Source organism: Oryctolagus cuniculus, chromosome 5 (genome assembly GCF_964237555.1).
Source record: "Oryctolagus cuniculus chromosome 5, mOryCun1.1, whole genome shotgun sequence".
Lineage (NCBI taxonomy): Eukaryota > Metazoa > Chordata > Mammalia > Lagomorpha > Leporidae > Oryctolagus > Oryctolagus cuniculus.
In genome coordinates, this window is record NC_091436.1 from 20,657,905 (window position 1) to 20,670,421 (window position 12,517).

General features: G+C 32.7%; 1 protein-coding gene and 1 long non-coding RNA gene across 10 annotated transcripts in view; one reads left to right on the top strand and one right to left on the bottom strand.

Annotated features, from left to right (window-relative positions):
• LOC103349907 (LINE-1 retrotransposable element ORF2 protein) overlaps positions 1-12,517 on the top strand; it is an 85,511-nt gene that overhangs the window by 70,156 nt on the left and 2,838 nt on the right. The window lies entirely within an intron of this gene.
• The window catches only part of STXBP5 (syntaxin binding protein 5), a 223,863-nt gene that overhangs the window by 15,580 nt on the left and 195,766 nt on the right, over positions 1-12,517 (bottom strand). For 7 of the 9 annotated variants that reach the window (XM_008263622.4, XM_051855277.2, XM_051855279.2 and 4 more), the window contains one exon: positions 4,272-4,383. The exons of the other annotated variants lie outside the window; for them this stretch is intronic. In XM_008263622.4, coding sequence (XP_008261844.1) covers positions 4,272-4,383 — 112 coding nt within the window. The remainder of the gene's footprint in view (positions 1-4,271; positions 4,384-12,517) is intronic. 9 annotated transcript variants of the gene reach the window in all.

Here is a 12,517-nt window from a genome sequence, read left to right on the forward strand (position 1 = left end):
CAAGAATGGGATTAGTGCTTTTATAAGAAGTGGTCAGAGATCTAGATTCCTCTTTCTCTCAAGTGAGGATCCAGCAAGATGATGTCTGTCTGTACTGGAAGAGGGCCCTTACCAAGAATTCATCCTACTGGTGACCTCAATCTCAATGTCAGATTTCTAACCCCTAGAACATTGAGAAACAAATTATTGTTTGTAAGCCACCTGGACCATGGTACTTTGTTACAATCATCTGAAACACAATTGTTGTACTGATATTTTTCTGTGTATTTATTTATAATTTCATTAATTTCTTAATCTTGCTATCATCTTTTGTTCATCATGTTTTTTAACTTTTTGAGGGTCAGTTCAATCACTTTGTTTTTTTGGTAATATTGAATATACTGCTTTAAGTAGTGCTATAAATTTCACTCTTAAGTATTACTTTAGATGCAGATCAATAGTTTTGAATTCTTCCACACAGGATTATTCAAAAGTATATTTGTTTCCAAACATGAGGATTTTAAATTATCTTTTTTACTGATTATAAGTATGATTGCATTGTCATCAGTTGACATATTTTAGTTCTTTGAAATCTATTTTTTTTTTTTTGGTGCAGTGACATATTTACAGTTGAAAATAAATTAAAGAACTGTGTGCACACCAAAGCCAGGTCCTTTGGGTGGTTCACTCGAAGAAGTAAGACCTCCACCTGGCTCACAAGTGTCCACTCCTTGGCCTAGGTTTTGAAATATTGTCAGCTTTCAGCTCATGTTCATGTTTACTTGTGAAATGTAATTTTTTTAAAGTGACTTACCATACGGTCAATTTAAGAAAAACAAGTTTTTATACTACTTTCAAATTGACATTGTAGAAAAGTAAAATTTAGTGTATAATAAACATGTATACACTCATTTACTAATTTTGGTAATTACACGGTTTTCAGTCACATGGATGGAATATTAATTGTTGAGATAATTATATTTTATTCCAAAATAATTCGGTATGCATCTTTAATTTCTCTACAAATAGAAACATTTTATGAACATTCTTCATGTGTTTGAAAAGAATGCATATCCTATAATATTCCAAATCGGTCCATTAGGCTTATTAACATGCTGTTCACATCTTCTGTATTCTTGAAAATTTATTTATTTGCTTATTTTTGGGTCTGCCTGTTATTTCAATCTATAGGTGCATTTAGAAGTTCCCATTATGATCTGGAAATTGTCTCTTCTAATAGTTTTCTCACTTTTTCATATATTTTGAATATAAAATATTACATGCATTCAAAAAATTGAATGTCTACTTTTTCAATATTAATATATTTATGTTTGCTGATTTTTATTTGTGTTCATGCTTTTCCATGTTTTAAAATTTCAATATACCAAAATGTCTTCTATAGAGAGTGTACATTTCATTCTTTTTCCCTTTAAATTCAATCTAAAAGCCTTTGTCTTCTAACTGGAACACTTATTTCACCTACATTTCCTGAGGATTATTTGTATTTATGTTAAATTTATCAACTGTTATATGTTCTACTTATTCCATCAGTTTGTGTTCTTTCCTCCTGTCCTTGATTTGGTTTTCCTGCTAGTCATCTGGAAGCTAGGTGTTATTTTTCTAGACTTTAGAGGTTATACTAGAAATTACAGCACAAGGAACTGATGTTAATGGATTTTTTTTACAAGTTTCTAAAAAATTGCAAGGATCTCAGATCATCTTAAATCCACTATTTTTTCTAACTCCCTTAAATGTCTATTATTTTGGGGAGCCATTCTGTTTATTTATTAAACATACATTAGATCTTCTTCTTGCAACTTCTGTTCTTTCTGTCCTCTCCTGTCTTTACTATGCTGTGTTTTGTTGTGCTATGTTTTGCATTTCTTTGGACCTCTTTTTAAGTTATGTAGTTTTCTTTTACTTGTGTCTAATTTTTCAGTTAAGTGTTTTCACTAAGCTGTTAATTTTGGTTTCTTAAGATTTCAGTCCAAGAATTTCGACTGATTTTTCCACATCTACTGTACTTGCTTTTGTAGTTTTCAGTTACCTGAAAAAATGTTCAGGTATGGTACCTCTTTAATGCAACACAGGTTGAGCATTACTAACCTGAAAATGTGAAATTCCAAAATATTCCCAAATCTCTAACTTTTGAGCATGATAATCTGAAAATCTGAAATCTAAAATGCCCTGGATTTTGAAATTTTTTGGATTTTGAGTATTTCAGATTTTGGATTAGGGATGCTTCTCTGGAAGTCTGCAAATATTCCAAACTCTGAAAAACTCCAAAATCTGAAATACATTGGTTTCAAGAATTTTGTACAAGGGAGCCCCAAAATGTAAAAAAAAAAAATATTGTGTAGTCTAACAATCCTAATACTGAAGTGCCTATTCTGCTTCTGCTTTTTCTACTTTTTTGATTATGGCAATGATTCCTAGTGTTTCTGATTATTTGTGACTATATGAGTACCTCTTAAAAATTATTTGTAGAAATAATTTGAGGACTTGGAGTATGTTGTTTTCTTTCAGAGTTTTTTTTTTTTTCATTTGCTTCTGCCAGATGCTTGGGATTTTAAAATTTTTAATTAATATTGAAGATTTCCTGGGCCACTCAGATACTCTGAAGCTGTACTGGAAGTGTGTATGTATATGAAGGCTGATTCATTTCCATTCACTATTTATTTATTTATTTTATTTTGACAGGCAGAGTGGACAGTGAGAGAGAGAGACAGAGAGAAAGGTCTTCCTTTGCCGTTGGTTCACCCTCCAATGGCCGCCGTGGCTGGTGCGCTGCGGCCAGCGCACGGCGCTGATCCGAAGCCAGGATCCAGGTACTTCTCCTGGTCTCCCATGGGGTGCAGGGCCCAAGTACTTGGGTCATCCTCCACTATACTCCCTGGCCACAGCAGAGAGCTGGCCTGGAAGAGGGGCAACTGGGACAGAATCCGGTGCCCCGACCGGGACTACAACCTGGTGTGCCGGCGCCACAAGGCGGAGGATTAGCCTAGTGAGCCATGGCACTGGCTCCACTCACTCTTCCTCTTTCAAAAAATTTTTATTAGTATAAAGTGAACAGAGTTCATGTATTTCATAGATACAAAGATAATCATACTTCCCTCCCTCCCACCCTCAATCCCTTCTCCTTCCTTTTAAGTTTATTTAATAACATAATTTCTATTTTTTATAATCATAGGCTCAAGTAACACTAACCATACAAGTAAAATGTAGAAAGACCACTGTTCTATAGGAATATAGGCCCCTATGTCTTTAACTGCAGACTGCTGGAGAAAAGGGAGTTATTTCAGGGTCTCAACCCTTTCCAGGCCTGGAAGCCCATCTTTCTAGCTCTAGTACTTTACAGTACCTCAGCCTTCTTCTCTGGATTAAAGCACTACAGGGAAGAAGAGGCCCTAGGCTACCTACATCGCTAATCTGGGCTCCCATCCTTTCTCATGGGTATTGTCCTCTCTGAAAGTTCTGTAACAATTTATTAATTCTTTGATGTTTGTAATAATTTTAAAGATATATATTTTGAGTCTTGAATATATGTGTTTCCTTAATAAGAATGTCATTTCAAGTTTTCAGTTCCTATTGACTTGAAGAACAATCTTAATTTTTTTTAACTGTATTAAAACTATGGACCAATCATCTGATTAAGGTTTTAAAATGAAACTGCATTTTCTATTTAATGTTACAGTTTTTCTAATTAGTCAATGAAATTTAAAATGAAAATTCTAAAATATTTCAGCAAAAAGGAAAAAAAATTCAAGGACAGATGACAGCTCTCACTTGAGAAAGGTCATTCACTGATTCATTAGTTCATTCAAGGAGACCAGGTGTCTTTTTGTGTCAATTATATGGAAGGCAATATATGAACCACATTTTTCATTTTACATAACTTTCAAGTGAAATGAGAATAGTTTGGGAGGGTTTGTTGAGAAATTAAATCTTTAGGTAAATCATCTGAAGTCAAGGTCATCAACTTAATGCAATCATAGGATTAAAATAATAACGATGATCACATTTAATGAAAACAATGAAAATATTTTCTAAACTATTTATTTAAACTGTGAATATTCTTTTAACCTGTTGGTTTCAGTTCCCTAAGTAGTTCCCTGATTTGGAATAGAAGAACAGAAACTAATTTTATATATTTTGATAAACAAGAATCATTTTTGTGACAGAGGAGAAAATATAAGTTACATGTAGTGAAAATATGTATGGCTTGAATGTTTCTGTTTTTTATATATATATATATATATATATATTATTCCAAATTAAACAAATCAACTTACATAGTTCTTCTCTATCAAGAGATTGTGCACCACCTCCAAATAAGCCTTTAAAGAATCCCCTGTTTGGTGCTTCAGGAGTTTCTACAGGAGTGAAGAGTTCCCCCAACATTTCCTTTAAAATCAAAACAAATTGTAATTGTTAAGTTTCAGGGAAACTAAACTATAACTTACAAAACCATCATTGTAAACTCTTTACGCTTATAACATGACCTGTTTTCACAACTGAAGAGCACAAAATTATCAGAGCTAATACATACTTATTAAACCAGTTTCTAAGAATAAATTCACCAAGACTAATTTTCTGCTTACTCTATTTGCTAGGTTATTTTCTTTCTTTTCATGAGAAGATGATATTTCTGTTTAGACTGTAAGGAGATTCTTCTAATCTTTAAGGCAAAATTTTCACATACCTCTACTCAAGAATTGACAATTGGATTAATCATAAGGCCTTTTTACATTAGAAAGAAAATTTTTCAGTAGCAAATCTAAAAGCCCAGTGTAATAATTACAATACCTAGTAATGGGATTATAATCTTTAGCTAATAAGAAAATTAGTAATTTAGATGCACCAATTTCCTTTTTCATAAACATGGATGAGGAAGATAAGTATGCCAATGTTCCCTGGGGATTTCAGAAATTGGGCAGAAAGATGGGCAGGCTTCCATCTATCCTGTCAGGTGTTTCTGAAATTACTGTCAATATTTTTCAGACTACAAAAATGGTATAGGAAATCAGGAGAGAAGAAAGATGGTTTTGTATTTTTAATTTTGTTGATAATACATAAAGAAGTAAGAAGAGTTTCTATTAGAGAAAGATGCTAGCAACATTATTTGCAAGACAACCTTGAGAACCTATAGAAAGAAATTAAAATTACATTGAGGCTTTGGGACTGCATTTCTGCTCATTAAAAAGAAGTAAGGTCATGTGTGCTAATGGTTCCAGGTCTGCTGTACTCTGGTATTATATTATTATAGTTGAAGGGAAAGTATATAATTTTCAGGCTTTTTTCCTTAGGGCTGGACTAATAAAGTTAAGAAAGAATGTACAAAGCTTTTATTTTTAGACATATTTACATTAGTGTTGTCTCTTCAGCTAGATGAGGAGATAATTATTAATAATAGGAGTTTCATTTATAATACTGAAGTGGATGAAAGTTCCTGCATTCCTATTTTCTTTTACTCTGGATTTCTATAGAGTGAACATGGAATGAAAATTTTCTGGGGCTGGCATTGTGGCATAGCAGCTAAAGCTGTCGCCTGCAATGCCGGCACCCCCTATGAGTGCTGGTTAGAGTCCTGGCTGCTCCACTTCCCAACCACCTCCCTGCTAATGTGCCTGGAAAAGCAGCAGAAGATGGTCCAAGTGTTTGGCCCCTGTACCCATGGAGGAGACCAGGAAGAAGCTCCTGGCTCCTGGCTCCTGGCTGTGGATTGGTCTAGTTCTGGCCACTGCAACCATTTGGGGAGATGGAAGATTACTCTCTCTGTCTTTTGCTCTCTCTCTTTCTCTGTAACTCTTTCAAATAAATAAATAAATAAATAAATAAATAATATTTTTAAAAAGAAAATTTCCTGAACGCAATAAGTGATGTTAAAACATACCAAGGAACATAACAATACCAATTATTATTTGCAATTTACAGTGGACTCAATAGCATAGGTAATTTTAGGCATATTTCTAGTATTTTAAAAACTAGATATTACAGATCCTGATTTAATTTGTTATCTATTAGATTGATAACAATAACAGTAATAATAGTGGCAACCCAGCTACCATGGGGGAGTCTTTTATGCTAAATCAAGCTAGTAATAGAACATATAAATGGTGATAGTATAAAAATATTTTTTATTTCTTTAATTTAACATTGTGGTTTACATTTCTTCATTTATCTGACATTTAATTATAACATTTATATATATTTATTTATATATATTTAATTATAACAATGTTATAATGCTAAAGTAAGAAATTAAAAAAAAAAGCAGACTAGGGTCAGTGTTGCAGATCAGCAGGTTAAGCCACCACTTGCAATGCTGACATTCCATAATCTGAGTGCTGGGTACAGTCCCAGCCTCTCCATTTCAAATCCAGCTTCCTGCAAATGTACCTGGGAAAGCAGGGAAAGATGTTCCAATTACTTGGGTCCCTGCCACCCATACAGGAGACCTAGATGGAGCTCTGGACTCCTGATTTTGATCTTGGCCCATCCCTGCCTATTGCAGCCATTTGGGGAATGAACCAGCTGACAAAAGATGTCTGTCTCTGCCTTTCAAATAAGTAAAAAACTTTTAAAAAATAGAGAATATAAAGAGTGACTACAGAACGTCGTAGGATGTGTATAAACTGGGAGTAGATGGATCTGGGTGTTTTCAGTTCTGCTTTTTATTTACAAAGTAACCTTAGGCAAATCAGTGTCTCAGAGATTTTAAAAATAGGAGGTAATGTTATCTGGTTCTGAGGAATATTACTAGTATTAAAAATAATAAATATGTAAGTGCCAAGAGCAGATGTCAATGATATATGCACAAAAAAGAAAATATCCTTTCACAAATTAGATGAAACAAATTAGAAAATACACATCATTTAACAATAAATTAACATTATGAACAGATTTAAAAGAAATTAAAAATAAATGTTTCCTAACTAGTTTAGTTAAATTACAGTTATAGTAACAAGATTCAGAAAAAAACATTAAATGATATCTATAGGTATTTTTCACTCGAATTTAAAACAAGGATTTAAACTGTGATGAAATTAACTATTTAGAATGCTTAATGATTAATGACTAGTAAATGTTGATAAAATCTAAAACAAGTTTTTATTTTCTGTAATACTTCTCAATATCTATTCATAGTAAACTTCATGTCTCAAACTATATCTAGGATTTTGTAAGCAACCTAAAATATGAATATACAGAAACAAACATACAAGTGGTCTCCAAAAACTCATGAAAAATGTGTTTTACGAAAATCTATTCATGGGATTCAAAATTTTGGGGGTACCAAAATGAACTCATACTAACTTGATGTAACATGTTGAAACAGGACCTAGTATGAGGTACTTAGAAGGATTAGAAATCAGGTTTAAAGAGCCCCTGGCAGAGCAATAGGAATTCTGCTAAAATTTAACCAAGTACAAACATCAAATTTATGGTGAAGCTTTAGTGGGAGAATGGTGAAATCATGGAAGCTTATGAAAAGTTTATGGGGGCAATGACTTAAAAAAATATGCATTTCACAAATGGATAACTCATTTTAAGATGGGATGAGATAAAAATCCTCAAGCAGTTCTTTAGAATTCTACCAGATGACACACAGCATTACCAGTACAATCGTAAAGGCAAATCACAAAGCAATGGCTACCAAGAAGTGGTCCAGTCAAAGCAAAAGTAGATTGGTCAACAGCAACAACCATAGCAATGCTCAGGGCATTTTGCTTACTGACTTTCTGCAGGGCCAAAGAACAGTAACAGCCATTTGTTTGGAGTTTTTTGAGAAAGTAAGCCAAAGCTTTAGCAAAAAAACCACCTGAGAAAGTCAGAGTGTTCCTCCACCATGGCAATGCTCCTGTTCATTCCTGTCATCAAACAAGGTTAATTTTCTAAGAGTTTTGAGTGAAATCACCAGGCATCTTCTTTACAATCATGATTTGTCTCCTTATGATTTTTTGTTTCTTAATATCTAAAAAATCTTTGAAGAGCAACCATTTTTCTTAGTTAACAAAGTAAAAAAGACTGTATTGGCATTGTTAAATTATCAGGACCCTTAGTTCTTTACAGATGTAATAACGAGCTAGTGTTTTGACTTTAATGAAGATTATGTTGAAAAATAAAGTTCATATTTTTCATCTTTGAATTCCATTTTCCATGAACTTTTTGAGGTCCTCTTGTACTTGCCTGATTTTAGATTTCTATATCTTATTTATCTTGTGTGTAAGCTAATAAGCTTACATGAAAAAATATAGGATGAGTTTCATAAATGAGTCAATAATTACCATTTTAACTTTTTATATTACATTGAATAGTCATTGATTCTAGTAACTTTAAATTAAAAAGCCTATGTTGTAAGAATTATCACTGAGTCTAAAAAAAAATCTCCAAGATAAGCACAACAACAATTTTCATACTGAATGTATAATATAGCTAAATAATCCAACTACCATTAATTTTATTTTTTACAGTAATCATTTGGAACTTCACTTATAATCTTGAAATACTGAGCAAAGATAATTAACTTAATTGTTTAAACTGTATGAATTCGTTATGTTCTATCTCTGTTGATTATAGTCAATTTTCAATAAAATAGAATCATTTAAAATAGTCCATTTGAAAAAATAATGTATTATAAATTTTTCTTCATATTTTTTACTATAAGTTATGGTCAGAATAATGCTTTCTGAAAAAATTATGTCAACCCATAAGACATACACTTCACTAACTGCCTCTCAACAGTAATAAAAAGTCCTGAATCCATTTTCTTTAACAGCTTTATTGAAATAAAATTGATAAACAAAAACTGCATATCCAATTTGGTAAGTTTCGACATATGCATGTACTCACGAAACCACCGCCACAATCTAGATTGTGAACATATTCATCACTTGCAAGTTTCCTTGTGCTGCTTGGTAAAAAAAAAAGACTTCTCTCACTCCTCTACCCAGTATCTCTAAGTAACTGCTAATCTACTTTCACTAGAGATTGATTTGGATTTTGAATTTTATATAAGTGAAACTACATAATATGTAAACATTTTGTTTGTGTTCTTTTACTTTGCATAGTTATCTTGATTTCATCAGTGTTGTTGACTGTACCAGTTCATCCCCTTGTATTTCCAAGTAATATTTCATTGGACTTTGTTTATCAGTTCATCTGTTGAAGACAACTGTGTAATTTCCAGGTTTGGGCTATCATAACTAAGGCTGCTATCAATTTTACTAGGACCTAGAATGGATGGGTCCTTGGTTCATGAATGATTACCTTTTAAAGAAACTGATATTTTTTCAAAGTAGTTGTACTATTTTATATGCCAAAACTTGACATGCTATTCTTACAAAAAAAAAAAAACTTTTAAACATTCTGATAGGTATTTAATGGCATTTCACTGTGGTTTTAATTTGCAGTTCCTCAATGACAAGTGATACTTAGCATTTTTTCATGGTGGAATGTCTAAAATATTTCAACCATGTTTTTATCAGGTTGTTTCTTTCTTCTGTTGTGTTTTAAGAGTTTTTTATATATTTTGGACATAAGTCCTTTATTACACATATGCTTTACTAAGATTTTTTTCCAGTCTATGGCTTCTGTTTTAATTTCTCACATGTCCTTTGAAATGCAGACATTTTAAATTTATTGAAGTTATCAGTGTGTTCTTTTATGGAAGGTGCTTATGTCACAGCAAAGAAATATGTGTCCAACATAAGATAAACAAAGGCTTTCTCTTATGTTTCTTTCTGTTTTAGTTTCGGGATTTATATGCAGTTCCATGATGCACTTTGAGTAAATTTCTGTATCTAGTGTGAGGCATGGGACAAAGCTCATTTTTTTTTAAATTTCAGTATACAACAGTTCAGCAACATTTGTTGAAAAGGCAATTCTTTCTCCATTACATAGCCTTTGTCAAAAATCAACTGTCCAGTGGCCCGTGTTTGGCCTAGTGATTAAGACACAGATTAAGACGTGTGCATCCCATATTGGAGTGCTCGGGTTTGACTCCTGGCTCTAGCGTTGATTCTAGCTTCCTGCCAATACAGCCCCAGAGAAGCAGCGGTAATGACTCAAGTAACAGGATTTCTGATGACCAGGTGAGAAATTTTCATTGAGTTTCTCACTCCTGGCTTTGGCCCAGCCCAATCTTGGATGCCGCAGGCATCTGGGGAATGAACCAGTGAACAGGAGTCTTTCTCTCTTTGACTCTCAAATAAATAAATATATTTTAAAAAATCAGTTGTCTATAAACATTTACTTATTTCTAGATGTTTTATTTTGATCCAGTAGCTTAACTATCTATCTTGATGGCAATACCAGGCATTTCTGATTAGCTTCAAATGATTCTTAAAAAAAGATAGTGTTAGGCCTTCAACTTGCTCTTTTTTTCAGTGTTATTTTATCTATTTTAGTTTCCTTACATTGACATATGAATTTTAGAATAAATGTGTCCATTCTAACAAAGAAAAAAGTACCACTGGAATTCTGCCTGGAATTGTCCTGAATCTGTAGTCCAATTTAAGAAGAACTGACATCGTAAGAAGGTTGAGTTTTCAGACCTGCAGAGAAGGTACATGCTCAATTTTTTAGGTATTTAAAATTTTATTTCTCCTACATTTTATGGCTTTTCAATGTATAGACCTTTCACTATTTTGTATGATTTATCCAAAACGTTTCCTATTTTTGTTGATGTTGTAAATGATATTGTTTCTTAAATATCAATTCTTGAATATTCATTACTAGTATATAGAAATGAAATTCTTTTCATATTGACCACATACTCTGCATCTTTGCTCAAATCATTATTAACTCTAGATTTTTTGGTAGATTTCAGATTGCCTAAACACAGGATGATCATGCCTTCGCTTTACATTTGCTTTCCAATAAAGATATATATATATATAATATATATATAATATATATAATATATATATATATTTTTTGCCTTTTCCTTGCCAGATGCAATGGTTAGAACCTTAAAAACAATACTGACATCATGTTGACCGAAATATGCTGGACACACAAAGATAAATACTTTATGTTCTCCCTTATATATGAGAGCTATTTTTTTTAAAAGCAAGAAATGCCTGAGTTTTGGTACACTGTTAACAAACTTTGTTTTAAATATTTGTCCAATTCATAGGAATTACATAACACTATAATTTTAATGATTCTGTAGCTATTTAAAAATTTATATGAGTGAAATTTTCCCCTTGTTTATTGTTTATATCTGACGCCTATTTTCCCAGTGGTCTATGGTCTTTTTCCTTTTCTTGAATTCTTTATTTAGTGAAGCTAACAAGCCTTCAAGTATAATGTAAATGAAAAATGTGCTATCTCAAAAGAATAAACAAAACATTTTTTAAAACAACACTGAATAAAAGAGATGAGAGTGAACAGCCCTTTCAAGTTTCTGATTTTAAGAAGAATCCAGTATTTCATTGATTAAGTATTAACTTTAGGTGTGTGTTTTTCATAGTTGTTTTTAAAGTTCCATCTATTCCTTGTTTGTTGAGGTTTGTTTTATTAGGAATGCATACTGAACTTTGTCAATTGCTTTTCATTTTTAATAAAAAATTAATATGATGAATTACACTAATTTTCAAATATTAAATTAATTCTGCTTTTGGAATAAATCTCATCTAGTTACAATATGTTATCTTTTTTTTTTTTTTGACAGGCAGAGTGGACAGTGAGAGAGAGAGACAGAGAGAAAGGTCTTCCTTTTGCCCTTGGTTCACCCTCCAATGGTTGTCGCGGCCGGCGTGCTGCGGCCGGCGCACAGCACTGATCCGAAGCCAGGAGCCAGGTACTTCTCCTGGTCTCCCATGGGGTGCAGGGCCCAAGCACTTGGGCCATCCTCCACTGCACTCCCTGGCCACAGCAGAGAGCTGGCCTGGAAGAGGGGCAACCAGGACAGAATCCGGTGCCTCGACCGGGACTAAAACCCGGTGTGCCGACGCCGCAAGGCGGAGGATTAGCCCATTGAGCCACAGCACCGGCTCAATATGTTATCTTTTTGATATAATGTTGAATTCAATTTGCTAAAGTATTCAGTTGGCTTCAAACTGTATCTATGAAATACATAAAATCTGTTCTATTTATATTAATAAACATTTACAAAACAAAAAAAAATTAAAACAAAAAATTGGAAAACATTCCCAATTGAATTTTTTTAAAGAATGTTTACAAGTAGTATTATTCATTATTATTTTAAATAACGTAGCCCATCTACACTTTGAATTTTGTTGGTCCCCAACTTCAATTTCTTTAATAGATAAAGGTTTATCCAGATTATGTTTTTTCTTAAGTGAGCTTTGGAAATTGAATCTATCAAGGAATTTATCCATTTCATTGAATCTTTAGAATTGACTGACATAAACTTGTTCATCCTTACACTGATAATCTATAACCTCTCTTTGTAATTAGTCTGGTTTGAGAATAAGATTATCAATCTTTTCCCCAAAAAGCTTTTAGTTTTATTGATATTTTTCTACTGTTTCCTTGTTTTCTGTTTCAATTATTTCTTCTTGGATATTTATTA